A 25,735-nucleotide genomic window follows, 5' to 3' on the forward strand; every position below is an offset into this window, starting at 1 on the left:
CATCTGTCTGTTTGTTACAAAACTTCAGAATTAGTGAATTATTCAACATTAAAAGATATGTTATATTTTAACTTTGTACAAATGACAGAATTGACATTGAGTTATTCTATCAGTATTCATTTTATTTATACACCAAACCATAATTCAGAAGGGCTTTATTTTCCAAGACCTCAGCCTGATGGCAGCACTGTGATTGGGTAGAAAATTGAGCTTTCTGCCTCTTCTCAGTTGCGTCTGTGCTGGAAGCCATGTAGTAAACTGGAGCTTCCAGCAGGGGGCAGGATGCTGAAAAACAGAAGTGCTGACTCGTTTGGGTCTGTTGTCGCTTTTGATGCTTCCAGAAGAGATCCTGGTGTTAAAACTCAAAATCAGCTTGTTAGTAGTTGCAACTATACCAGAGACAATGCTGGAATTTATCAGTTTTCGGTTATCTGTAACTTCAGATACATTTTTCGGTGGTTTATCATTTTATCTTTATCAAAGATAACTTTTCAGTTATCTGATTATCTGTTATTGAAGTTAATTTTTTGGTTATCTGTGCCCACCACTGTGTGTGTGTGTGTGTGTATATATATATATATATATATATATATATATACATACATACATACATACATATATATACACACACACACACACACACACATACATATTCTATTTCTACCTCATTTCTTATGCCTTGTACTGTTACAAGTATTATTATCCTTGCTTATCCTATCTGATGTGAGTGAAAAAGTCACTATATAAAATCCGTTATATACAGCGTTTATTACCTGGAAAACAATACAAAAAAAACTTTGGGACTTTTTTGTCCGGTGACTGAATATCTGGTTTATATGATGACAGTTTAGGTGAGTTTTACTGTACATGGGACTGAACAATAAATTTACCTCTCAAAGCTTTGATGAAGTCTCTTCCATCCGACAAAGCCGATTTTTCTTTCCCAAATTTTTCTTCGTTCAGATCTGAAGGGAATCTGTACATCTTGAAGCTCTTGTTGTGTCTATTTGTGCCTCCAAATGCACAACAACTCGGCATTTTCAATGAATTAATAAATAAAATAGCTGGATTTACATGCAGACAGATTAACAGCAAACGCTATTTTGGCACCAAAATGGCACCACAAGTCATGTGACTGTTTTCTTTTTTTTTTCCCCCCGACTCATGTCGTTACTTTCTCAATTAAGGGACTCTGTGTAACCAGATCCACAAATCCATGTAACGTTAACATTTATTTATTGCTTGTTGTGTCACGAAACTCCCATCGCACATCAGTGAGCGCCCTCTGGTTATACGACAGCACTCAGTTCAAAGTTTGGAGAATTTATCATTGTTTAAATGTTGTCATTGTTATAAGGTGTAGTGACACAAAAATTACTGCACACGTCAATGTTCTCCTGCTGGTTATACTACAGCACTCAGTTTGGAAAAATGTCTTTTTGCATAATTTTGGGAACGTTTTCTTTCTGAAAATAGGAGTCTTCTGCTTGCTGTACTACATACTGCAGTATTTAGGAAAAAAGATACTTTCACAACTTACATCATCACTGCAGACTCTTCTAAGTTTACATATATAGTAGACCTATGGAGATACCTTTCAGTGCACAAAAGGGTCAAGGTCAAGCTCACAGGAAGGTCAAACACTAAACAGTCAAAAAGAGGTCAAACAGAGATTGGGGTCACACAATGAGGTCAAAGAGAGGTCACACTGAGATCAGATTGTTTTTTTTACGCATTTGTGGACCTTGCAAAAATGTCAAAAAATAACTTTTTCATGTTGTGATTATGGGGTGTTATGAGTAGAATTTTGAGGGAAAAAAATGGATTCACTCTCTTTTGGAATAAGGCTATAACATAACAAAATGTGGAAAAAGTGAAAGTGAATACTTTCTGGATGTATTGTAATCATAACCAGGGAGGACAAAGTCATCGGAGAGTTGATGTTCCAGTGGTTAAGCGTTGGGCTTGATCCCAGAGGATCTTCGGTTCAATCTAAGGGCCCTTGGGCAAGGTCTTTAATCCCCTAGTTACTCCTGGTATTTAGTGAGCACATTGTATGGCAGCACCCTGACATCGGGGTGAATGTGAGGCACTATTGTAAAGCGCTTTGAGCGTCTGATACAGATGAACAGCGCTATATAAATGCAGTCCAGTTACCATTTATCAGCAGATTATTTTAAACATTTTGTTATTTAAACATCAGTGACACACCTTGACCTCCGAGAGCCCAAACTGCACCTGGAACATCAGCTCAGGACAGTGACCAGAGATGGACAGCTGCTGGAGCAGCCTGCTGCCCCCTAGTGGATGAATACAGACATACACATGTTAATATATGACTGCGAGCCTTTTTCATGTCGAATAAATTACTGCTGATTCACAAGGTTTGACAAGTCCCGTCTTCCAGACTATTAGAAAATACCCGTCTCCCAAATGGAATCAAAGACTGGGTGCGGCACCAGAAGAATGGTATCTTGACCCACTGGAAAAGTTCCCATTCCTGCAGCTTTCCTGCCCTCAGCTCTTTCGCCATCTTTTGTAATCACACTGAGATTCAGTGGGTGACTGCTTACTAGAGGATCAGCTACAAGAATCCTGGTTGTGGGAACATCCAACAACCCAGAAGGAGGATCAGTCACCTAAAATGCTCAAAGTCGCCAGTCCAACGGACAAGAATAATGGTCATGTGACAGGACCGCTCCCTAAATTGCCGTAACTGCAGTGGAACAATGTGTAAATGCTTATATTCCTCTGTAAGCAGGAATATACTAGACCACACAGATCGGCTCTGGTCACTTACTTAATGCGGACAGTTAATCAGTGAAATCAGATTTGAATCAGATATGCACTAAATCTGATTTAAACTGGCAGTCTGAACCAATCCTAACAGGTTTTTCTCTACCATGTATGAAGATTTTCACAGCATGGGGAACAGCGACAGCACCGTGACGAGAGATGATCAAACATCCTGTGTCAGCAGGAATTTAAGGGTCAGAGGTGAACAGGACTGAGGTTTTCATGTGTGACCTGAAGCTTACCACTTTCCAGCATTTGTGAGCTGCAGCTGCTCAGGTGGATGCGGTTCATGTGTGTCTGTCGCTTCAGATCCTCCTCCATCGCCTCCACCTGCTCCTTCAGTCTGCTCAGCACCTCCTCTCTTGTTCCTCCCTCCTGATGGAGCAGGTATGACCTGTGAACACAAAGTCTTCAGTGTCTCCCCCAGTGTTCCCCATTAACAGGACATCACAGTCACAACACGAACACAGAGTCCATCCTCCATGGCAGAGGGGCGGGATTCTGCCGGTGTCCGTCCTCCTTCAAGCGTTACATCACCCTTTTATGAACAGGGTCTGTAGCTGTGATCGCCACACAGACAACCACTTACTTCACTAAACTTGTCAGAACTCCGTTTCATCATTAAGAAAACAGACATGGCAACGGAGGACCTAGAAATGAAGTGAGACACAGAGGCTGAGGTAAGACTAGCACACTGTTCCCTTAGCCGCTCCTTGTTCAGCTGGCAGACTGACAAGCAGCACAAAGTGCCACAGGTAAGCTCCCTAACACAGGCTGTAATAAGTATTAGCCAATATTGAAATTCACTCAGGGTTTTATCCCCCCTGTCTGTGAAGCTGTCGTTGTCTTATGTCAACTGCCTCACAGCAGTTGACATTTCCACCTGTGGCCTTTCTGTATGGAGTTTGCATGCCCCCCCCGCGTTTGTGTGGGTTTCCTCCGGGTGCTCCAGTTTCCTCCCACATTTAGACATACAGGTTTGGTGAATTGGAAACTTTTTTCTCTGGGTCTGTTGGGTCGCTTTTCTTCAGATGTGGCCCCACTGACCTATGGAGTCCCTCAAGTCTCACTCTAGGCCCTATTCTGTTTATTTTGTGCATTTTGCGAAAATATCAAATTTCTTTTCATTGCTTTGCTGATGATGTCCAGATTTACCTGCCACTAAGGTCGTTAGGTAATGACCCAATACAGCCATTATTGATATTGTGTTGATTTTAAACTTATTTTAATTGTTTTTAAAGCCCTTAATGGCCTGGTCCCAGCGTACCTTTCTGAGCTTCTGCTCCGTTACACCCCAATCAGAGCCGCAAGGTCTTCTGACCAGCTGTTGTTGGAGGTGCCTAAACCTAGAGGTGACAGGGCCTTTGTGGCAGCTGCCCCCAGGCTTTGGAATAGTCTCCCCTTTAATATTAGATCACCCCTGACCCTACAGACTTTTAAATCTTCTTTAAATAAAAAAATTAAAAAAACACGTCTTTTTTATGGTGTTACCCAAATGAGCAAATGCATCTTTATTTTCTATTCTATTTGTTAGTCTTTTTATTGCCTGCTGCATTTTTAACTTATTTATTTATTGACTTGTTACTGGGCATAACCTGGAGCCCATTTTTATTGTACAGCACTTTGGTCGACTGCTGTCATTTTAAAGGTGATTTAGAAATAAAGTTTGAGTTGAGATTTAATTTTCCTGTTTTACAGTCTTCCTCTTTACCACTTCATCATGAAGCTGCATAACTGGTGATGTAACAGGGAAAAGATGCATCACTCCCATAACTGCTGCAGGTTAAAGAAGAACAGCTGTGAGACAATTAAAAGTGAGACTCACAGAGCATCCTGCATGGGTCCCCTGAAATCAAACATCATGTCCTTCTGATTCTTCTGCTGTTGGTGCTGCAGCCTCAACACTTCAGCCTGAAGATCCTCCACCTGAACCTCCAGCGACTTCACCACCTCCATATTCTCCTCCAGTGCCTTCACTTCCTCCATATTCTTACGCCAACTCCTAAAACCAGAAATAACATGTTTCTAAATACTATGATCAACAAATACATTAATTAGTTGCATTGTTAAAAATCCATCTGCTTTCAATTGTAATGCATTTTAAAATGTGTTAATTCATCTTTATTTTTATTTTCACTGATCTAATAGTCAATGAAAACTCCTTGCAAGAGATAAACCTCATGGGGTGGTTTTACTGATGAACTCCTCTCCTCAAGTTAAAACCCTGACCATCTGCACCAAAGACAAGTACTACCCAAGACATAGTTATTTCCTTCGGTCCATGGTTAGCCTCACAATAATACAGTAAGACAGGATGCAGCAGGACCCTAAAGACTTGGACCTTCATTCCTTTGACCTTATGAATCGATAAGCTGTTCCCAGGCATCGCTGGAATAAATCTCAAAGGCAGAGGACCCAGAGACCTTGACGTCACTACAGAGATCAATGAATGTTTCTCCAAGCTGAACACTTTTACCACATAATGTGCATCAGGAAAGTATTCACAGTGCTTCGCTTTTTCCACATTTTGTTACATTACAGCCGTATTCCAAAACAGAGTAAATTAATTTTTCTCCTCAAAATTCTACTCACAACACCCCATAATGACAACATGATAAAGGTTTTTTTTGTTTGTTTGTTTATTTGCAGATTTATTAAAAATGACAAAACTATGAAATCACATGCATGTAAGTATTCACAGCCTTTGTTTAATACTTTGTTGATGCACCTTTGGCAGCAATTACAGCCTCAAGTCTTCTTGAATATGTTGCCACAAGCTTGGTGCACCTATCTTTGGGCAGTTTGGTCCATTCCTCTTTGCAGCACCTCTCAAGCTCCACCAGGTTGGATGGGGAGCGTTGGTGCACAGCCATTTTCAGATCTCTCCAGAGATGTTCAGTCAGATTCAGGTCTGGGCTCTGGCTGGGTCACTCAAGGACATTCACAGAGTTGTCCTGAAGCCTCTCCTTTGATATCTTGGCTGTGTGCTTAGGGTCATTGTCCTGCTGAAAGATTGAACCGTCGCCCCAGTCTGAGGTCAAGAGCGCTCTGGAGCAGGTTTTCATCCAGGATGTCTCTGTACATTGCTGCATTCATCTTTCCCTCAATCCTGACTAGTCTCCCAGTTCCTGCAGCTGAAAAACATCCCCACAGTATGATGCTGCCACCACCATGCTTCACTGTAGGGATGGTGCCTGCTTTCCTCCAAACATGATGCCTGGCATTCACGCCAAAGAGTTCAATCTTTGTCTCTGACCAGAGAATTTTGTTTCTCATGGTCTGAGAGTCCTTCAGGTGCCTCAGAGCAAAATCCAGGTGGGCTGCCATGTGCCTTTTACTAAGGAGTGGCTTCTGTCTGGACACTCTACCATACAGACCTGATTGGTGGACTACTGCAGAGATGGCTGTTCTTCTGGAAGGTTCTCCTCACTCCACAGAGGAATGCTGGAGCTCTGATAGAGTGACCATCTGATTCTTGGTCACATTCCTAACGTAACACCCTTCTCCCCCCATCACTCAGTTTAGACAGGCAACCAGCTGCAGGAAGACTTCTGGTGGATCTGACCTTCTTCCATTTACAGATGATGGAGGCTACTGTGCTCATTGGGAACTTCAAAGCAACAAATGTACCCTACCCCAGATTTGTGCCTCCAGACAATCCTGTCTCAGAGGTCTACAGACAATTCCTTTGACTTCATGCTTGATTTGTGCTCTGACTATCAACTGTGGGACCTTATATGTAGACAGGTGTGTGTCTTTCCAAATCATGTCCAATCAACTGAAATGACCCCAGGTGGACTTCAATTAAGCTGTAGAAACATCTCAAGAATGATCAGTGGAATCAAGAGGCACCTGAGCTCAATTTTGAGCTTCATGGCAAAGAATGAATACTTTTATGTACATGTGATTCCTTAGTTTTTTATTTTTAATAAATTTGCAAAAATAAAATTAAAAAAAAAAACTTTTCACATTGTCATTATGGGTGTTGTGAGTAGAATTTTGAGGGGAAAAAACAAATAAGGCTGAAAATAAGACGTGGCAAAAGTGAAGTGCTGTGAATACTTTCCGGATGCATTGTACAAACACTCGGGAAACTATTACAAGCCTGGATCTTAATCTGGGCCCAGGACAAACATAAACCCAAACACTTAGCTTCTCATGTGCTACAATCACAGTATCCACTGATTCCGCAAAGATCAGAGCATCGTCCGCAAAGTCAGTGAATCTTTAAAACAGTGTCTTCCAACACCAAGTCCAGAGGGGTGCGACGATTTACCCAAACTGACGTCGAGAGTTCTGAATGGTGTCAGAACCAGAACACATCAGTGAGGAACACCAGAATTCAATGGTTAAAACTCAGACATACAGCATTCTCAGTATGTTTATGTTGGAGCAAACCTTTTTAATCACAGTATCACACAACTATGAACCCAAAACATCAACATGCAATATCCAATATCCGTTTTCTACATCAGTCACCTGCAATCCTGTGGAATTCCTCTTTAATGTTTTATCACAGGTTTGCATCCAGGGAACACCACCATTAAGGGCAACAGGCGTTTCAGTGCAAGCGTGGCTTTCCTTACAGCTCTACACACTGTTGACTTTCCAAAATGTTCTGCATCCCCAGTGTTGTATACATCCCCTGGCAAAAATTATGGAATCACCGGCCTCGGAGGATGTTCATTCAGTTGTTTAATTTTGTAGAAAAAAAGCAGATCACAGACATGACACAAAACTAAAGTCATTTCAAATGGCAACTTTCTGGCTTTAAGAAACACTATAAGAAATCAAGAAAAAAAAAAAATTGTGGCAGTCAGTAACAGTTACTTTTTTAGACCAAGCAGAGGGAAAAAAAAATATGGACTCAATTCTGAGGAATAAATTATGGAATCACTCTGTAAATTTTCATCCCCAAAACTAACACCTGCATCAAATCAGATCTGCTCGTTAGTCTGCATCTACAAAGGAGTGATCACACCTTGGAGAGCTGTTGCACCAAGTGGACTGACATGAATCATGGCTCCAACACGACAGATGTCAATTGAAACAAAGGAGAGGATTACCAAACTCTTAAAAGAGGGTAAATCATCACACAATGTTGCAAAAGATGTTGTTGAGGTTGTTCACAGTCAGCTGTGTCTAAACTCTGGACCAAATAAAAACAACATGGGAAGGTTGTTGAAGGCAAACATACTGGTAGACCAAGGAAGACATCAAAGTGTCAAGACAGAAAACTCAAAAATCGAAAATGCACAACAAAACAAATGAGGGACGAATGGGAGGCAACTGAAGTCAACGTCTGTGACCGAAATGTAAGAAACCACCTAAAGGAAATGGGATTTACATACAGAAATGCTAAATGAAAGCCATCATTAACACCTAAACAGAAGAAAACAATGTTACAATGGGCTAAGGAAAAGCAATCGTGGACTGTGGATGACTGGATGAAAGTCATATTCAGTGATGAATCTCGAATCTGCATTGGGCAAGGTGATGATGCTGGAACTTTTGTTTGGTGCCGTTCCAATGAGATTTATAAAGATGACTGCCTGAAGAGAACATGTAAATTTCCACAGTCATTGATGATATGGGGCTGCATGTCAGGTAAAGGCACTGGGGAGATGGCTGTCATTACATCATCAATAAATGCACAAGTTTACGTTGATATTTTGGACACTTTTCTTATCCCATCAATTGAAAGGATGTTTGGGGATGATGAAATCATTTTTCAAGATGATAATGCATCTTGCCATAGAGCAAAAACTGTGAAAACATTCCTTGCAAAAGACACATAGGGTCAATGTTATGGCCTGCAAATAGTCCGGATCTTAATCCAATTGAAAATCTTTGGTGGAAGTTGAAGAAAATGGTCCATGACAAGGCTCCAACCTGCAAAGCTGATCTGGCAACAGCAATCAGAGAAAGTTGGAGCCAGATTGATGAAGAGTACTGTTTGTCACTCATTAAGTCCATGCCTCAGAGACTGCAAGCTGTTATAAAAGCCAGAGGTGGTGCAACAAAATACAACCCCTGGCAAAAATTATGGAATCACCGGCCTCGGAGGATGTTCATTCAGTTGTTTAATTTTGTAGAAAAAAAGCAGATCACAGACATGACACAAAACTAAAGTCATTTCAAATGGCAACTTTCTGGCTTTAAGAAACACTATAAGAAATCAAGAAAAAAAAAAGATTGTGGCAGTCAGTAACGGTTACTTTTTTAGACCAAGCAGAGGAAAAAAATATGGACTCACTCAATTCTGAGGAATAAATTATGGAATCACCCTGTAAATTTTCATCCCCAAAACTAACACCTGCATCAAATCACATCTGCTTGTTAGTCTGCATCTATAAAGGAGTGAACACACCTTGGAGAGCTGTTGCACCAAGTGGACTGACATGAATCATGGCTCCAACACGAGAGATGTCAGTTGAAACAAAGGAGAGGATTATCAAACTCTTAAAAGAGGGTAAATCATCACGCAATGTTGCAAAAGATGTTGGTTGTTCACAGTCAGCTGTGTCTAAACTCTGGACCAAATACAAACATGGGAAGGTTGTTAAAGGCAAACATACTGGTAGACCAAGGAAGACATCAAAGCGTCAAGACAGAAAACTTAAAGCAATATGTCTCAAAAATCGAAAATGCACAACAAAACAAATGAGGAACAAATGGGAGGAAACTGGAGTCAACGTCTGTGACCGAACTGTAAGAAACCGCCTAAAGGAAATGGGATTTACATACAGAAAAGCTAAACGAAAGCCATCATTAACACCTAAACAGAAAAAAACAAGGTTACAATGGGCTAAAGAAAAGCAATCGTGGACTGTGGATGACTGGATGAAAGTCATATTCAGTGATGAATCTCGAATCTGCATTGGGCAAGGTGATGATGCTGGAACTTTTGTTTGGTGCCGTTCCAATGAGATTTATAAAGATGACTGCCTGAAGTGAACATGTATATTTCCACAGTCATTGATGATATGGGGCTGCATGTCATGTAAAGGCACTGGGGAGATGGCTGTCATTACATCATCAATAAATGCACAAGTTTACGTTGATATTTTGGACACTTTTCTGATGTTTAAGGATGATGAAATCATTTTTCAAGAAGATAATGCATCTTGCCATAGAGCAAAAACTGTGAAAACATTCCTTGCAAAAAGACACATAGGGTCAATTTCATGACATAGGGTTAATGTCAACGAGCAGATCTGATTTGATGCAGGTGTTAGTTTTGGGGATGGAAATTTACAGGGTGATTCCATAATTTATTCCTCAGAATTGAGTGATTCCATATTTTTTTCCTCTGCTTGGTCTAAAAAAGTAACCGTTACTGACTGCCACAATCTTTTTTTCTTGATTTCTTAGTGTTTCTTAAAGCCAGAAAGTTGCCATCTGAAATGACTTTAGTTTTGTGTCATGTCTGATCTGCTTTTTTTCTACAAAATTAAACAAAATGAACATCCTCCAAGGCCGGTGATTCCATAATTTTTGCCAGGGGTTGTACTAGTGATGTGTTGGAGCGTTCTTTTGTTTTTCATGATTCCATAATTTTTTCCTCAGAATTGAGTGATTCCATATTTTTTTCCCTCTGCTTGGTCTAAAAAAGTAACTGTTACTAACCGCCACAATTTTTTTTCCTGATTTCTTTTAGTGTTTCTTAAAGCCAGAAAGTTGCCATTTGAAATGACTTTAGTTTTGTGTCATGTCTGTGATCTGCTTTTTTTCTACAAAATTAAACAACTGAATGAACATCCTCCGAGGCCGGTGATTCCATAATTTTTGCCAGGGGTTGTAGAAAACTGCCATTCGCAAAAAAACATAGCGCTATGCATACAATTTACTGTGATGTCAGCGCACGTCTGCGGTGTGTGAGGTTTGTGACGTATGGCCGGAGAATGTTACCAAGATAAATTATGCTGTTTGATGAAAAACGGTAGCGTTCGTTCGAACAGATATTCCACTGGAAATGACAGGCCATATAACCGGGGTCGGAAGATTCTCTCGCAGCGTAAAGCATTTTGAATAAGTTGTGTCTCAATATCAACTGGATTTCGAATGAATGGGCAATCCATGTCTAACAGCTTTCTACATGTGGGAGGAGACAACTAGAGACTCGGGGTTTCTTATAGTAAATGGCCAGCAAGCAGGTTATGGTCACAGAGTCTGTTACCATGGTGACAGACTCAGAATTTCAGTTACCTCTCTTTCTGTAACAGATAACTCAGTTTCCCTCATCTCAGCGTTAACTTACTCTGAGTTTTCACATAACCCCCTTTCTGGAATACCCCTCTGCTCTCTGACAATTCCTGTTGCAGCAGTTTTTCCTCACCCACGCCTCAGTTTCACATTCCTGTATCACAAACATGTTTTGCACAATGAACTGTTCTCTCAACATATCTACTTAGCAAACGCATGGCAACAGCAGTAAAAGTCACATCAGGTCACAGCACTTCAACAATGGTTACGTAGAAAAGGAGAATAACATAAAACTAGTTCAAACAGCATATCATGAAAATAAACCGCTAGCCTTAGCAGAAGCAAGTATAATCATAGCCATATATCTTCAGTTTACCATAAATAAAACAGAATCACATTTTCCAAAGTGGAAAAAGTGAAATTTGCCGTTGTACTGAAAAACTGCTTCACTCGGTGGCAAACTGGTCATCGACTAAACACTTCTGCGGTGAGAAAACCCAAGAAAGGACTCGAACCCACGACCCTGCTTGATTTAAAATAAACCCTCGAATCTGTCAAACTTTGTTTTTGTACAATAAGTGATTACCGTAAAGATGGACTTAAAGGCGCACAGGGCGGCTGACCGAAGCGGCGAAAAAGCGTCACACCAGACAACAGCTTAACTTTAAGATTATCGAGTTGTCCCACTACAAATCAATTAAATACTTAAATATCAACCAAACCGCTTTGGAATTCTTCACACACTTTTATCTTTAGCTCACCTGGTTTGATTTTGACCCTTTTCTTCTTCTCTGAACAGCATTGAGCCTCCCGCCCTGTGGAATGTACCAACTGTCACAGAATGGAGGGAGACAGCGAGTGTTTTATTAAACCACCTCTGGCGTTTTATATCTCGGTACTTACAAACATTTAAATAAAACGTTGAGAATAAGGCTTTTAACGGAACCTTAAGCAAAGAGATATAGTTATTATGGAAAGTAAAGCGTTCTGACACAACTTTTATTGTAAATCGCCCCCTCTGGACAGAAAATCGGTTAGCTGGTGCGAACCCAAAAGAAATAATAATTTCTTAACATTTAGAAATGATGAGTCACTGATACTGAAGGTATTCGTGGGTTATCATTTAACGTTTTTATTTGTTTGTTGTTTCTTGGAGCTGACGTGTAAAGAGAGTTTCTGGTTTTATTTTAATGTAGCTGTTGAGTTCGTTGGACGGAACTGAAGACGGGTTTGAGTTTGAGTTCGGACACATTTTCCGGCGACAGCAGCTGATCCATGTGAGGTAAATATGTTGATTTGTTTTGTTTACAGAATGCGCGCGAAGACTCGATCAGTTTACTGGATGTGAAAAAGAAGTAATATTATGTATGAGCTGCTTTTAGGAATTTAAAATACGAGAACCGACATCCATCTGATCTGCCTTTGATTTACAGGTTTACGCCATAAAGACGACTCGTGTATATATATATACATATGTGTGTGTGTGTGTATGTATGTATGTGTAATCGCTTATAAGTTTCTAATTCGTGGAAAATAGTAGTGTGACTATAACCGACAGGGCGCCCTCTACTGTCCAGCCAAATAGCTAAACTTTTTAGTGTAGTTTTGAGTCTCTTTGGACAGTCCAAGTGGTTAATGCGCTTGGTTTCAGTTCAGAAGGTTCCGGGTTCAAATCCCACCCCTGCCACATTTCTCCATGTAATGTGGAGTTGCGTCAGGAAGGGCATCCGGCGTAAAACTTGTGCCAATTCAACATGCAGATCCACCTTGGATTTGCTGTGGCGACCCCAAGTGCAAACAAGGGAGCAGCCAAAGGGACTTGCTTACTTACTACTTACTGGACAGTCACTTATTGCAAATCAAAAATTTGAAGAATTCAGACCTGCTCAGTCATCTCTGTTTAACTCTTTTTATTGACATAAAATAAAGGTAATACTTAATATCACTTCTAAATATCATTTTGTTTAAGAAGAAACCGTGCACATTAATTAATATGACCAATTTCTCAAGATTTAGTCAGAGAAAGAAGATTTACAGAGAAAAAAAAACTTACAAAAGCCAGAGGTGCTGACAGTAATTTTATTGTCAGTTATATAAATGTTCTTGGTGTATTTCTTCTTCTTTTTTTTTTTTAATAATAAGTTGTGTTGTCTCCACCCCTAACAGAGTGATGCGTCGGCTGTACGTTGGCGGTTTGAGCCAGTCGGTCACCCAGAAGGATCTGAAGGATCGGTTTGGGAAGTTTGGGGACGTGGACGAGGTGGAGCTGAGGACCAAACGGGATGAGCAGGGTGAGAAATCAAATGCTCGGTTTGTTTGACACCTCCTGAGATGAATTCGTTTGCACGTTTGCTTTCTGTCAACGACAACTTCAGACAGTTTCTAAAGCCTGGGTCCCACCGAATAATGAAGGATGAAGAAGGAGCCACGCATGGGTGTGTCAGTGATTATTCGAAGAATGACCCACGTTTTCATCTATCATATATCTGCTATGAAGGTGCCTCTATGTCCCGCATGTGCCACGTAGCAGCCTATAGTGAGACACGACCGATCTGTCATTAGAGCCTCGAATGGCTCGCATCAGCCACGCTAAGCCACGTAGTGCCATGATAACGCCATGTTGGCGCACGTTTAGGCATGAGTTTGGTCAAAACCTCCAGCCCTCCCACCCCTGGTCCCTTTAAAGTGTGGGTTTTCAATTGACAGATTCACAGCACCCTTACCAAAAAGTAGTATATGCAAGTATGTTTCAAGTATACTTCTAGTTTACTTTTTATATACTTATCAGTACTATTTTTTGGTAAGGGCAGCATTTCTAGATGTCCCATTTTTTTTAAACGCAGTACAAAAATAGACACTCCAGCACAGTTCCGCAGTTGTGTGCTGTGCGCCAGGCTGCTGTCCACCTGTAATGCACCAGACCAGCTAGACCCAAACCAAGGGTTCCTGGAGAGCCACCTCTGTGCTCCTTGCTGGCTCCGCAACTCTCTGGCTTTTCTTCTGCGGCTATATATATATATATATATATATATATATATATATATATATATATATATATATATATATATATATATATATATATATATATAATTTTTTTTTTTTTTCTTTTTCTACCGCAGCTTACAAGTCACCGTGATACAACTTTTAACTTTGTGTTGTGTCTTCAAAATCTGTCTTTTGCGCGCTCTCCTCCTGTGTTGCCGCACAGCTCCTGCTCTTAGTTGCTCCACTGGAGTTATCTTCCATGGCTTTAAACACACATGCACGTTCACGCAGTCACCCAAATTTTAACTTTGTGTTCGTCCAATACTGACTGAAAAATCACTCTTTTGTGAGCTGGCATTCTGCCTAAATGCTCGTTTGAAGCGTGATGATGAGTCACTGCCTCAGTGCGCACACACAGCGGAGTTCATGTGATCCATTAACAAGATATTAAATCAACATACTTTTGCATACAACAGACATCAACATACAGACATACTTTTACAGCTAGGAACTGTTTCATCAAGCTATAAAAACATTAAAATGATTACCTTAAGCTGTTCAAAATACATTCCACATGGAGCAGGAAAGAGACGGGGGGAAAAAAGCGTCCAGATGAAACAGTCCTCTGTGATTCCAGAACTGATGAGAGGTGTTTTCAGCATCCAAGGTTTGGCAGAAAATGATTAATCCACTACAAAATAATTATTTTATATAGAGTCCAGCGCACAGAGCAGGTGGAATTGTGTGCGCAAGAGGAGAGCCGCTCCAAAAACAGACTCTCAGGTCCTGTGTAACTGCCAGGCGCACGGATAACGGGCTTTTAGCAGCCTCGTAAGCACCACACAAATGCCTCTAAGCTGTTGCAGTAACTTGTACACAAACTGTGCCATGCTGTTGTTGCTAAATTTTGAACTTCTTGAAATTAGTGCCACACTCAGAGAGGAGCCTCGTTAACTGAAGATAATGTCTCGAAGAGCCACTCAGAGCCACTATTCTCCCACGATAGCTGAAGAAACCCTCTGGTAGCAAAGAAAACATGCTGTGTGGCTCCTTCTTCATCCTTCATTATTTGGTGGGACCCAGGCTTAAGCTTTTCCAGCTGTGCACTGAAGTTTGACTTCTTTGATGCAGAGGATTAGTCTCTGATAGAGCTGATTGATCAGTGATTGATTTACAGTAGTGTTCAGAATAATAGTAGTGCTGTGTGACTAAAAAGATTAATTCAGGTTTTGAGTATATTTCTTATTGTTACATGGGAAACAAGGTACCAGTAGATTCCCACAAATCCAACAAGACCAAGCATTCATGATATGCACACTCTTAAGGCTATGAAATTGGGCTATTAGTCAAAAAAGTAGAAAAGGGGGTGTTCACAATAATAGTAGTGTGGCATTCAGTCAGTGAGTTCGTCAGTTTTGTGGAACAAACAGGTGTGAATCAGGTGTCCCCTATTTAAGGATGAAGCTAGCACCTGTTGAACATGCTTTTCTCTTTGAAAGCCTGAGGAAAATGGGACGTTCAAGACATTGTTCAGAAGAACAGCATAGTTTGATTAAAAAGTTGATTGGAGAGGGGAAAACTTATACGCAGGTGCAAAAAATTATAGGCTGTTCATCTACAATGATCTCCAATGCTTTAAAATGGACAATAAAAACAGAGATCCATCCATCCATTTTCTTCCGCTTTGTCCAGAGTTGGGTCACGGGGGCAGCAGCTCAAGCAAGAATGGCAGAATGGCAAAGTCTCACCCATTGATCAGCTCCAGGACAGTCTGGAGTTACCTGTAAGTGCTGTGACAGTTAGAAGACGCCTGTGTGAAGCTAATTTATTTGCACGAATCCCCCGCAAGGTCCCTCTGTTAAATAAAAGACACGTGCAGAAGAGGAACACATCAACTAGCCTAAAGAGAAATGGAGGAATATTTTGTGGACTGATGAGAGTAAAATTGTTCTTTATGGGTCCAAGGGCCGCAGACAGTTTGTGAGACGACCCCCAAACTCTGAATTCAAGCCACAGTTCACAGTGAAGACAGTGAAGCATGGTGGTGCAAGCATCATGATATGGGCATGTTTCTCCTACTATGGTGTTGGGCCTATATATCGCATAGCAGGTATCATGGATCAGTTTGGATATGTCAAAATACTTGAAGAGGTCATGTTGCCTTATGCTGAAGAGAACGTGCCCTTGAAATGGGTGTTTCAACAAGACAATGACCCCAAGCACACTAGTAAACCAGCAAAATCTTGGTTCCAAACCAACAAAATTAATGCCTCGCAGATGTGAAGAAATCATGAAAAACTGTGGTTAACTAAATACTAGTTTAGTGATTCACAGGATTGCTAAAACGCAGTTTGAACATAATAGTTTTGAGTTTGTAGCGTCAACAGCAGATGCTACTATTATTGTGAACACCCCCTTTTCTACTTTTTTTTTTTTTTTTACTAATAGCCCAATTTCATAGCCTTAAGAGTGTGCATATCATGAATGCTTGGTCTTGTTGGATTTGTGAGAATCTACTGGTACCTTGTTTCCCATGTAACAATAAGAAATATACTCAAAACCTGAATTAATCTTTTTAGTCACATAGCAATACTATTATTCTGAACACTACTGTATCTTGATGACTGGTCTGTTGCTGCTGTAAATGTACAGCACCGTGTGAAGGATTCAGGCACATTTTAAAATGAAAAAAAGGCTGCTAAATTCTAATATACAAATAACATAAATGTCTGTTCACCTTTCATAACTTTTCTTTGTTTATTTATTGGCTTTTGCCTGAAATTTTGAAGTAAATCAGTCTTTGTTTATTTGTTGTTGTGTTTGTGTGTGTTGGCAGGATGTTTACCTGAAAAATATTGAATGTGGTTTATTTGATGATTTATTACTTTCTTTGATAAATTGTGTGAAATCTCACATTTCATTTTTAGTTAAATAGGAATGTTTGAACATTTTTAAAATTACATTTTAGATTTTCTGTTGACCCTCTGAAATAGAAACTGAATAAAATTTGGGATTTTTCTCTTAATTTGGGACTGCCTAAACCTTGGCACATCATTGCGAGAACATCTAATAAGTCAGCATTTGGATTATTTATTTATTTTCCCATGTGTTTGTGTAGTCTGCTGAATTGTGATCCTATAAACTACAAAAGAGTTTTCTGTATTTAGTTTTTGGTCAGACGTTTAAGTGATTTGGTCATTTTATGCCCCCTGCAGGAACACCATATAAAACCTTCGCCTACATAAACATCAACATTTCGGATGCTGAGCTGAAGAAATGTGAGTGAACTCAAACCGGAACCTGTCAGTGTTTGTTTGTTGTGCAGGAAAATCAGCAGTGCGGCTCCTCGACTGAAGATTTAGTACCTTTACTTTATAAAAAACCTTTGTTCTGCTCTTCATTAGTTATAGTTTCTCTGTGATATGTATATTTTTCCTCAAGTGGTGTGTGTGTGATTGTTTGTTTGCTTGCTTTTTTAAGAGTTGCTGCATCTTTCTTCTTTATTTCAATAATTAACTTTGGCGCGCACATATCACCACCGAGGCCAAACACTCCTGTAATTTCAAGTTTGTTATAATACAGAAACATTTTGTTTTTTGGTGGTTGTGGGGGGTCTAAGTGTGTCAGGCTGCAGAAACATTTTATGAACCATGTTCTTGTATCTGGCTGTAAAAGTGATGATTTAATAGTCTGTCTGTTGTTCTGGGGATGAGTACTGAAACAATCCACTATTCCATGTTTTATACTTTGATTTAGATCATGTTAGAATCCTGATTTCCTTTTTATCTTTCTCTGTGAAGCCTTCTGACTCATTTTTATGTGATGTCATAAAGTTAGACATTTCACTGGTGTGGTGGATGTGGTACCATTGTGTGTGCTCCCTGACCTGAGTTGTGATGTCATAAAAGGAGGGCCGTCTCAGATCTGTGTGTTTTGTCTGCAGGTTTGACGGTTCTGAACAAATCCAAATGGAAAGGAGGAACGCTGCAGATTGAAACAGCTAAAGAGAGTTTCCTGCACAGGTAAGGAGCCTCAGAACTTTGATGATGCCTCAGTGTGACCTTTGAAGCGTCTGCTTTAAGGGCTCCTTTCACTGGTTTGTGAGCAGACGTTGTACACGTCACTGTGTGCTGCTCTTTATTATTCAAACTCTTCATTATAATCCTGAATCCTCCGTCATCTCAGGGAGCAGGTTGATCAGTGGGATAAGAAGTTGGACAATCTATATGGGTTTAATTCTGGGTCACACTGGCTGTCTGTGTCTTTGAAAAAAATACTTCATCTGCATCATCTCAGCCCACTGTAAATGGGAACCGACCCTGGCTGGGGAGGTAACCTGTGATGATCACAGGCTCTGATCCACTTCACGCTGCAGAATTAATAAGTGCCGGGGCCGATGGGCCTCAGCGCCAGCAGAGGACATCAGCTTGTTCCTCAGCTCAAACCCATCTCCTCTCATCTCTAACTTTTCCTTCTCTTCATCATGTCCTTACAGAAATCTCCTCCAGACCAAACAGAGGAACATCTTTCCTCTCACCTCCACAATCCTATCTCCCGGCCCGCCTTCAAAATAACACTCGCATCATCTTTCAGTCTTTATCTATGGAAGTGCAACTTGGAGTCTTCACTTTCTCCATTACCTGCAACGCCTTCACCCGCCTTTTTTTTTTGTTTGATTTGGTTGGAAAACTTTTAAAGTCTGACTTTTTTTTCTTTTATCTTTTTCTTTTTTGGGGGCGGGGGGATCAGTGAAACAAAAATCTGCCAAAACAAGATTTATTATTTATTTGTTTGTATTTTAATAATTGGAACATTTGACATTTTTCCTGATAATTGACTTTAGATGATGATTTTTTTGTTGATTAATAGATTATTCCTTGCAGCTGTACAAATGAATTTCAGATGGGGAGGGATAAACGTCAAGAAACATGAACACATTTTGTGTCACATGAAGTACCCAGAGTGTTTTGCCTGGATGACGGTTGGTTCTTGTGTTCCAGACTGGCTCAGGAGCGCCAGGCGGGTTTGGAGAAGCACCAACAGCAGCATGCTGGCCTGGACATGAAACAGAAGCTGTTAGATTCTCTGAGCCGGGCCGGCGTGGAGAACTTTACCATGAAGGCTGCGGTACCAGGCACTGAAGTTCCAGGTCACAAGGTCCACCAATACACTCAAACCATTTCCTGGGTGGAGGCGCTAATGCTAATCCACAGTTCAGAACAATCTCATGTGGAGCTCGATGTTTCCCCATGTTTGCCAAGACCCACCCACTTCCAAACTGTTTGTAATTGAAATGGTAAATGGACTGCATTTATATAGCACTTTTCCATCTGCATCAGATGCTCAAAGCACTTTACAATGATGCCTCACATTCACACAAACACACTCTCACCCCAATGTCAAGTCGCTGCCATACAAGGTGCTCACTACACACCGGGAGCAACTAGAGGATTAAGGACCTTACCCAAGGGCCCTTAGTGATTTTTCAGTCAGGCTGGGATTTTGAACAGAGGATCCTCTGGTTTCAAGCCCAACGCAACCAGCATAAGATTCCTTTGGTCCTGTGTGACATCACGGGTTGCTGTCCATGGTGCTGATGACAAACAGCAGCCTGTTTGTGGCCTGTTTAACTGTATAATCTGAAGCTTTATCATAAAGACTAGAGCCCGACCAATATGGATTTTTTTGAGGCCGATGCCAATAATCGATAAATCGGCTGATTTGCCGATAGCCGATAAATCAGCCAATTTTTATTTTTTTTTTAATGAATAAAATGTTCATTTTTGGACCCTTAACAAAAAAGGTATGAGCTAAAAGCTGAAGCGTTGTCCTCATATTGATTAACTTTATAACAGAGAAGAATTTTCAAGTTCAAAAAATGCAATTGGAGCAGTTAGGGGGCTATTCAAACGGGCCAACTAGTAAGATATCACTCCTGAAAATGATCTTTGCCATATCACGTGAGGTAAATCTGCCCTATGATTGGATTTTGGAAAACCATGTGATGGAGAACCAATTCCGATTGGACACTCACATTGCGCACGTCATCACACATCTTCTATGAGGAGTACCAAGATGGCCGACGGTGGATCGAAAGTCCACGGACTTTTCAGCAAAAAAAAAAAGTAAGATTCTATCTTCTTCTTCTTTGTCTTTCGGCTGTTCCCGTTAGGGGTCGCCACAGCAGATCAATCAATCAATCAATTTTTTTATATAGCGCCAAATCACAACAAACAGTTGCCCCAAGGCGCTTTATATTGTAAGGCAAGGCCATACAATAATTATGTAAAACCCCAACGGTCAAAACGACCCCCTGTGAGCAAGCACTTGGCTACAGTGGGAAGGAAAAACTCCCTTTTAACAGGAAGAAACCTCCAGCAGAACCAGGCTCAGGGAGGGGCAGTCTTCTGCTGGGACTGGTTGGGGCTGAGGGAGAGAACCAGGAAAAAGACATGCTGTGGAGGGGAGCAGAGATCGATCACTAATGATTAAATGCAGAGTGGTGCATACAGAGCAAAAAGAGAAAGAAACAGTGCATCATGGGAACCCCCCAGCAGTCTACGTCTATAGCAGCATAACTAAGGGATGGTTCAGGGTCACCTGATCCAGCCCTAACTATAAGCTTTAGCAAAAAGGAAAGTTTTAAGCCTAATCTTAAAAGTAGAGAGGGTGTCTGTCTCCCTGATCTGAATTGGGAGCTGGTTCCACAGGAGAGGAGCCTGAAAGCTGAAGGCTCTGCCTCCCATTCTACTCTTACAAACCCTAGGAACTACAAGTAAGCCTGCAGTCTGAGAGCGAAGCGCTCTATTGGGGTGATATGGTACTACGAGGTCCCTAAGATAAGATGGGACCTGATTATTCAAAACCTTATAAGTAAGAAGAAGAATTTTAAATTCTATTCTAGAATTAACAGGAAGCCAATGAAGAGAGGCCAATATGGGTGAGATATGCTCTCTCCTTCTAGTCCCCGTCAATCATTCATTCAGATCAATCATTTCCATCTCACCCTGTCCTCTGTATCTTCCTCTGTCACAACAACCACCTGCATGTCTTCTCTCAGCACATCCATGAACCTCCTCTTTGGTCTCCCTCTTCTCCTCCTGCCTGGTGGCTCCATCATCAGCATCCTTCTTCCTATATACCCTGGGTCCCTCCTCTGCCCATGTCCAAACCATCTCAATCTCGCCTCTCTGACTTTGTCTCCAAACCGTCCCACCTGAGCTGTCCCTCTCATATCATTAAAAAGTTATTTACATTTTAGTAAAGCTTATTCCCAGCTGTCGTATATGACGGCCTTGGCCCCAGAGGGTTAATGGCGAATGGCAGTAATTCCCAGAACCCTTCTGGATGACTAGTGAATCTGAATGTTTCAACCTCTTAGCAGTAAATTAAAGTTTTTAATGCTAGAAATAAGGTCTACACAACGTGGGCTTAATAAAAAGCGTGACCGACACAATGCACATTTGACACATTACTACATAAACTGAGTTAATCAAACTGAATTGAACTGAAACGGGAGAAATGTGGGGTGAATGTAATCGCAAATTTATTACAAACAACATCCTTATAAACTTACTTGTATGCTTTTGTCAGCTGATCAGTGCAGTGGGACGGCGAACTACGGGGGCCGGTGATGAACACATTTATTCAGGGGTGTAAGCAGCTCTCAGTTGAATGGAGTCGCAGCTCCATCTGCTGGACAAACGGTGCAAGGACATTTTACATTGCCAACACAAACATTATTTCAGTAACTGTTGTGTTTGTGAGAAATTCTCGGCGTTCTATGCAAAATTTCGGCTGATAGTGAATACTTTAAAAAGGGCTTATATCGGCCGATATATCGGTCGGGCTCTAATAAAGACAGAACTGTGTGTGTGTGTGTGTGTGTGTGTGTGTGTGTGTGTGTGTGTGTGTGTGTGTGTGTGTGTGTGTGTGTGTGTGTGTGTGTGTGTTCACAGACTGCTACTAATTTTCACAAAGTTTACCAGCGTCGAGTTTTTAACTTCCATTCTGTGAATTTGCTCACTCTGCACACACGCACAAGTACGTGCACGCCCATACATACTCGTGCACATGTGCACGCACAAAACAAATCCACTGTGCTGCCTGGAGGCTGTTAGCAGGAAAAGAGGAAAAAAAGCTGGACTCATTTCTGACGTGATTTTTTTTTTTTTTTTTTTTTTTCGCTGCTCTGAGGACATACACTGTCTTTTTTTGTTGTACACACACATACAAGTGCCGACCAGGTTGCGTGCGTGCGCAGGGGACAGTGACATGATGATTTGATTGAACTAACTAATGCTGCTCCACACACACAAAATCCACTCCGCTGTAAGCCGTCCGGATGCATGAAGACCTGTTCACATGAAACACTGATGTGATTTTTGGCTGGACTGAGGAACTATACAAGGTTTTTTTTTTTTTTTTAATGGAAGTCCAAAGTCAGTGCACAGCAACACTGGACTACATGTCACAGTGGAACACCAAAATGTAAGTCTCTTTTCTGTTGTTTATAAATTAATAAAATTTTAAATGACAAAGATGTATTTTAGCCGTTATTTAAAACAAATAATGAATGTATTTACATTCTTTCAATGGTACGAATATTTAATTTGTACCATTGAACTCATAAATATTCATTATTTGTATACTATCAGCAGGGATGGTGCGACTTCAAATTGGTTTGCTCGTCACCATAAAGGAGTTGTCTTAAGTAATTAACTTAAAATGAGTCACGCTAATTCATCTTATGGAGATAATTAATGTGCATTTAGTCAGTTAATTGACTTTATTAATTGGCCTGAAGTCGAGTTGATGTTCAGCTCGTCTATAGTTTGAGACGTTCACTGTGACCTGACATCTTGGTTTCCAGGACTGGGTCGTGAGTAAATTTGGACGAGTTCTCCCTGTTCTGCAGCTCCGCTGCCAAAAAGGAAACAGAGTCAAAACCATGAAGTATGACCCATCCAAATACAGCCACAACATCCGAAAGCTGGACCTATGCACAGCCGAGGGGCCCGCATCCATCAGCCAGCTCACCTGGGAGATCAAAGGAGGGGATGATGACATCAGCAAGAAGAGACGGGGAGAGTTTTCTCCATATGAGTCGTCGCAACCCAAAAAGAGCCGGGCCCAAAGGGTCTACTCCCACATTGCTGTGGGCAGGCCCAGGTAAGTCTGTGTGTGTGTGTTGTGAAATTTGCTGACTGTTCATTCTTTTTGGAATTCTCCACATTTAATATTCCTCTGTGGTGCTGCATAAGGTTCTTTCTGGTTTTTAGGTTGCCAAAATTTCATTGTCATTCTGGGAATCTTAAATATGTTGAGTTGAAATTCTCGTATATCCCTGCTTCCCCAGAGGCCGGTCAGCAGATTGATTACTACTGGTCTCTGCTGTTTCAACTGATTCCTGACATTCTGGAATATTTATTTTGGTTTCCAAAATTCTGAAAAATACCCCCAGCTTCTTGGTTTCCTGGAAACCAAGAAGCCAGGGGGTATGAGGCATAATTGTAAAGCACTTTGAGTGTCTGATGCAGATGGAAAAGTGCTATATAAATGCAGTTTATTTCCCAGAGACAGTGTTGCCCATTTCTCTTTTAATGATAGTGATAAGATAATTATAGTGGGCGATTTTAACATCCACACAGATGCTGAGAATGACAGCCTCAACACTGCATTTAATCTATTATTAGACCCAATTGGCTTCGCTCAAAATGTAAATGAGTCCACCCACCACTTTAACCATACTTTAGATCTTGTTCTGACTTATGGTATGGAAATTGAAGACTTAACAGTATTCCCTGAAAACCCCCTTCTGTCTGATCATTTCTTAATAACATTTACATTTACTTTAATGAACTACCCAGCAGTGGGGAATAAGATTCATTACAGTAGAAGTCTTTCGGAAAGCGCTGTAACTAGGTTTAAGGATATGATTCCTTCTTTATGTTCTCCAGTGCCATATACCAACACAGTGCAGAGTAGCTACCTAAACTCTGTGAGTGAGATAGATTATCTCGTCAATAGTTTTACATCCTCATTGAGCACAACTTTGGATGCTGTAGCTCCTCTGAAAAAGAGAGCCTTAAATCAGAAGTGCCTGACTCCATGGTATAACTCACAAACTCGCAGCTTAAAGCAGATAACCCGTAAGTTGGAGAGGAAATGGCGTCTCACTAATTTAGAAGATCTTCACTTAGCCTGGAAAAAGAGTCTGTTGCTCTATAAAAAAGCCCTCCGTAAAGCTAGGACATCTTACTACTCATCACTAATTGAAGAAAATAAGAACAACCCCAGGTTTCTTTTCAGCACTGTAGCCAGGCTGACAAAGAGTCAGAGCTGTATTGAGCCGAGTATTCCTTTAACTAGTAATGACTTCATGACTTTCTTTGCTAATAAAATTTTAACTATTAGAGAAAAAATTATTCATAACCATCCCAAAGACATATCGTTATCTTTGGCTCCTTTCAGTAATGCTGGTATTTGGTTAGACTCTTTCTCTCCGATTGTTCTGTCTGAGTTATTTTCATTAGTTACTTCCTCCAAACCATCAACATGTCTATTAGACCCCATTCCTACCAGGCTGCTCAAGGAAGCCCTACCATTAATTAATGCTTCGATCTTAAATATGATCAATCTATCTTTATTAGTTGGCTATGTACCGCAGGCTTTTAAGGTGGCAGTAACTAAACCATTACTTAAAAAGCCATCACTTGACCCAGCTATCTTAGCTAATTATAGGCCAATCTCCAACCTTCCTTTTCTCTCAAAAATTCTTGAAAGGGTAGTTGTAAAACAGCTAACTGATCATCTGCAGAGGAATGGTCTATTTGAAGAGTTTCAATCAGGTTTTAGAATTCATCATAGTACAGAAACAGCATTAGTGAAGGTTACAAATGATCTTGTGGCCTCAGACCCCTATAAAGGGCCTTGGGGCAACTGTTTGTTGTGATTTGGCGCTATATAAATAAAATTGATTTGATTTGATTTTGGAGGTGTCCCTGAATGTCAGGAATGAAAATGTTTCCTCTTTTCCCTTTTGATTCCACAAATTCCTGTCATTATTTCAATGATTCCCAGAAGTTCGTTTTTATTTCTGGACTTTTTAAAGGATCCTGTTTTTGCTCTCCACCAGACTGGACTTCACTGGCGGCTCGGCTCATCAGTTCATCAAAAAAATCAACCTACCAACTAGTCAGACACAGACTCAAAGGTCATGGACACACTTAAGTGGCAGTGAAGTGGATTCGGAGGATGAAATCCACACGCTGCTGGCGGCTCAGCAGAGTCCTGATGGTGCCCTGAGAAGAGAAGTGGACCAGGATGATGTGGAAGTGGTCACGCAGGACTATTTGGAGAAGTCCAGGCATAAAGGTAGTTATACTGAAATTAAGTTGTATTATCTAACTTCTACAGCTTAGAACCTCTGGCGTCAGGGTTTTTGAGATCCTTGTTCCAGACATCTGCGGTTATTATTTCAGACATTGACGTGCCGTCTTGTGGTCTTCCATCGCAGATTGAAACCACCTCAGTTCTCAAGGTGAAAAAGAAGTCAGCAGGCCACAGAGGCTTTTACTCTGGGGAAGCTCTTTCTTTGTAATGGTTCCACCAGGTTCTTTAAATATTAACTGAAAGCACTTTTATGTCACTGCTTTTCAATTTTTTTTTTTCAGCAGTATAAAGATATATTAGCACCAAAAGTTATGTATCATCATCATATTCCTCACCATCATTTTCCACATCGATT

The 25,735-nt window shown here is 40.8% G+C and overlaps 2 protein-coding genes across 5 annotated transcripts in view; one reads left to right on the forward strand and one right to left on the reverse strand.

Moving 5' to 3' along the window:
• cenpp (centromere protein P) overlaps window positions 1-11,723 on the reverse strand; it is a 300,836-nt gene extending 289,113 nt beyond the window's left edge. Inside the window, exons 1-4 of the mRNA XM_034164830.1 lie at window positions 11,588-11,723; window positions 4,622-4,798; window positions 3,039-3,190; window positions 2,212-2,300 (exon numbers count right to left, since the gene is read on the reverse strand). Of these exons, the coding sequence (XP_034020721.1) occupies window positions 2,212-2,300; window positions 3,039-3,190; window positions 4,622-4,782 (402 nt within the window). The 5' untranslated portion in view covers window positions 4,783-4,798; window positions 11,588-11,723. The remainder of the gene's footprint in view (window positions 1-2,211; window positions 2,301-3,038; window positions 3,191-4,621; window positions 4,799-11,587) is intronic.
• A 409-nt stretch (window positions 11,724-12,132) lies between these two features.
• Window positions 12,133-25,735, forward strand: part of nol8 (nucleolar protein 8) — a 44,695-nt gene continuing 31,092 nt past the window's right edge. The window contains exons 1-8 of one of the 4 annotated variants that reach the window (XM_034164862.1): window positions 12,133-12,283; window positions 13,168-13,292; window positions 17,202-17,264; window positions 17,930-18,008; window positions 18,987-19,143; window positions 22,859-23,157; window positions 25,124-25,362; window positions 25,529-25,539. In XM_034164862.1, the coding sequence (XP_034020753.1) occupies window positions 13,172-13,292; window positions 17,202-17,264; window positions 17,930-18,008; window positions 18,987-19,143; window positions 22,859-23,157; window positions 25,124-25,362; window positions 25,529-25,539 (969 nt within the window). In that variant the 5' untranslated portion in view covers window positions 12,133-12,283; window positions 13,168-13,171. Of the gene's footprint in view, window positions 12,284-13,167; window positions 13,293-17,201; window positions 17,265-17,929; window positions 18,009-18,986; window positions 19,144-22,858; window positions 23,158-25,123; window positions 25,363-25,528; window positions 25,540-25,735 lie in introns of those variants that run through there. The other 3 variants (XM_034164856.1, XM_034164869.1, XM_034164876.1) reach the window with 3 other exon arrangements.

The sequence above is a fragment of the Thalassophryne amazonica genome, chromosome 3, assembly GCF_902500255.1.
Source record: "Thalassophryne amazonica chromosome 3, fThaAma1.1, whole genome shotgun sequence".
In the NCBI taxonomy this organism is placed as follows: Eukaryota; Metazoa; Chordata; class Actinopteri; order Batrachoidiformes; family Batrachoididae; genus Thalassophryne; species Thalassophryne amazonica.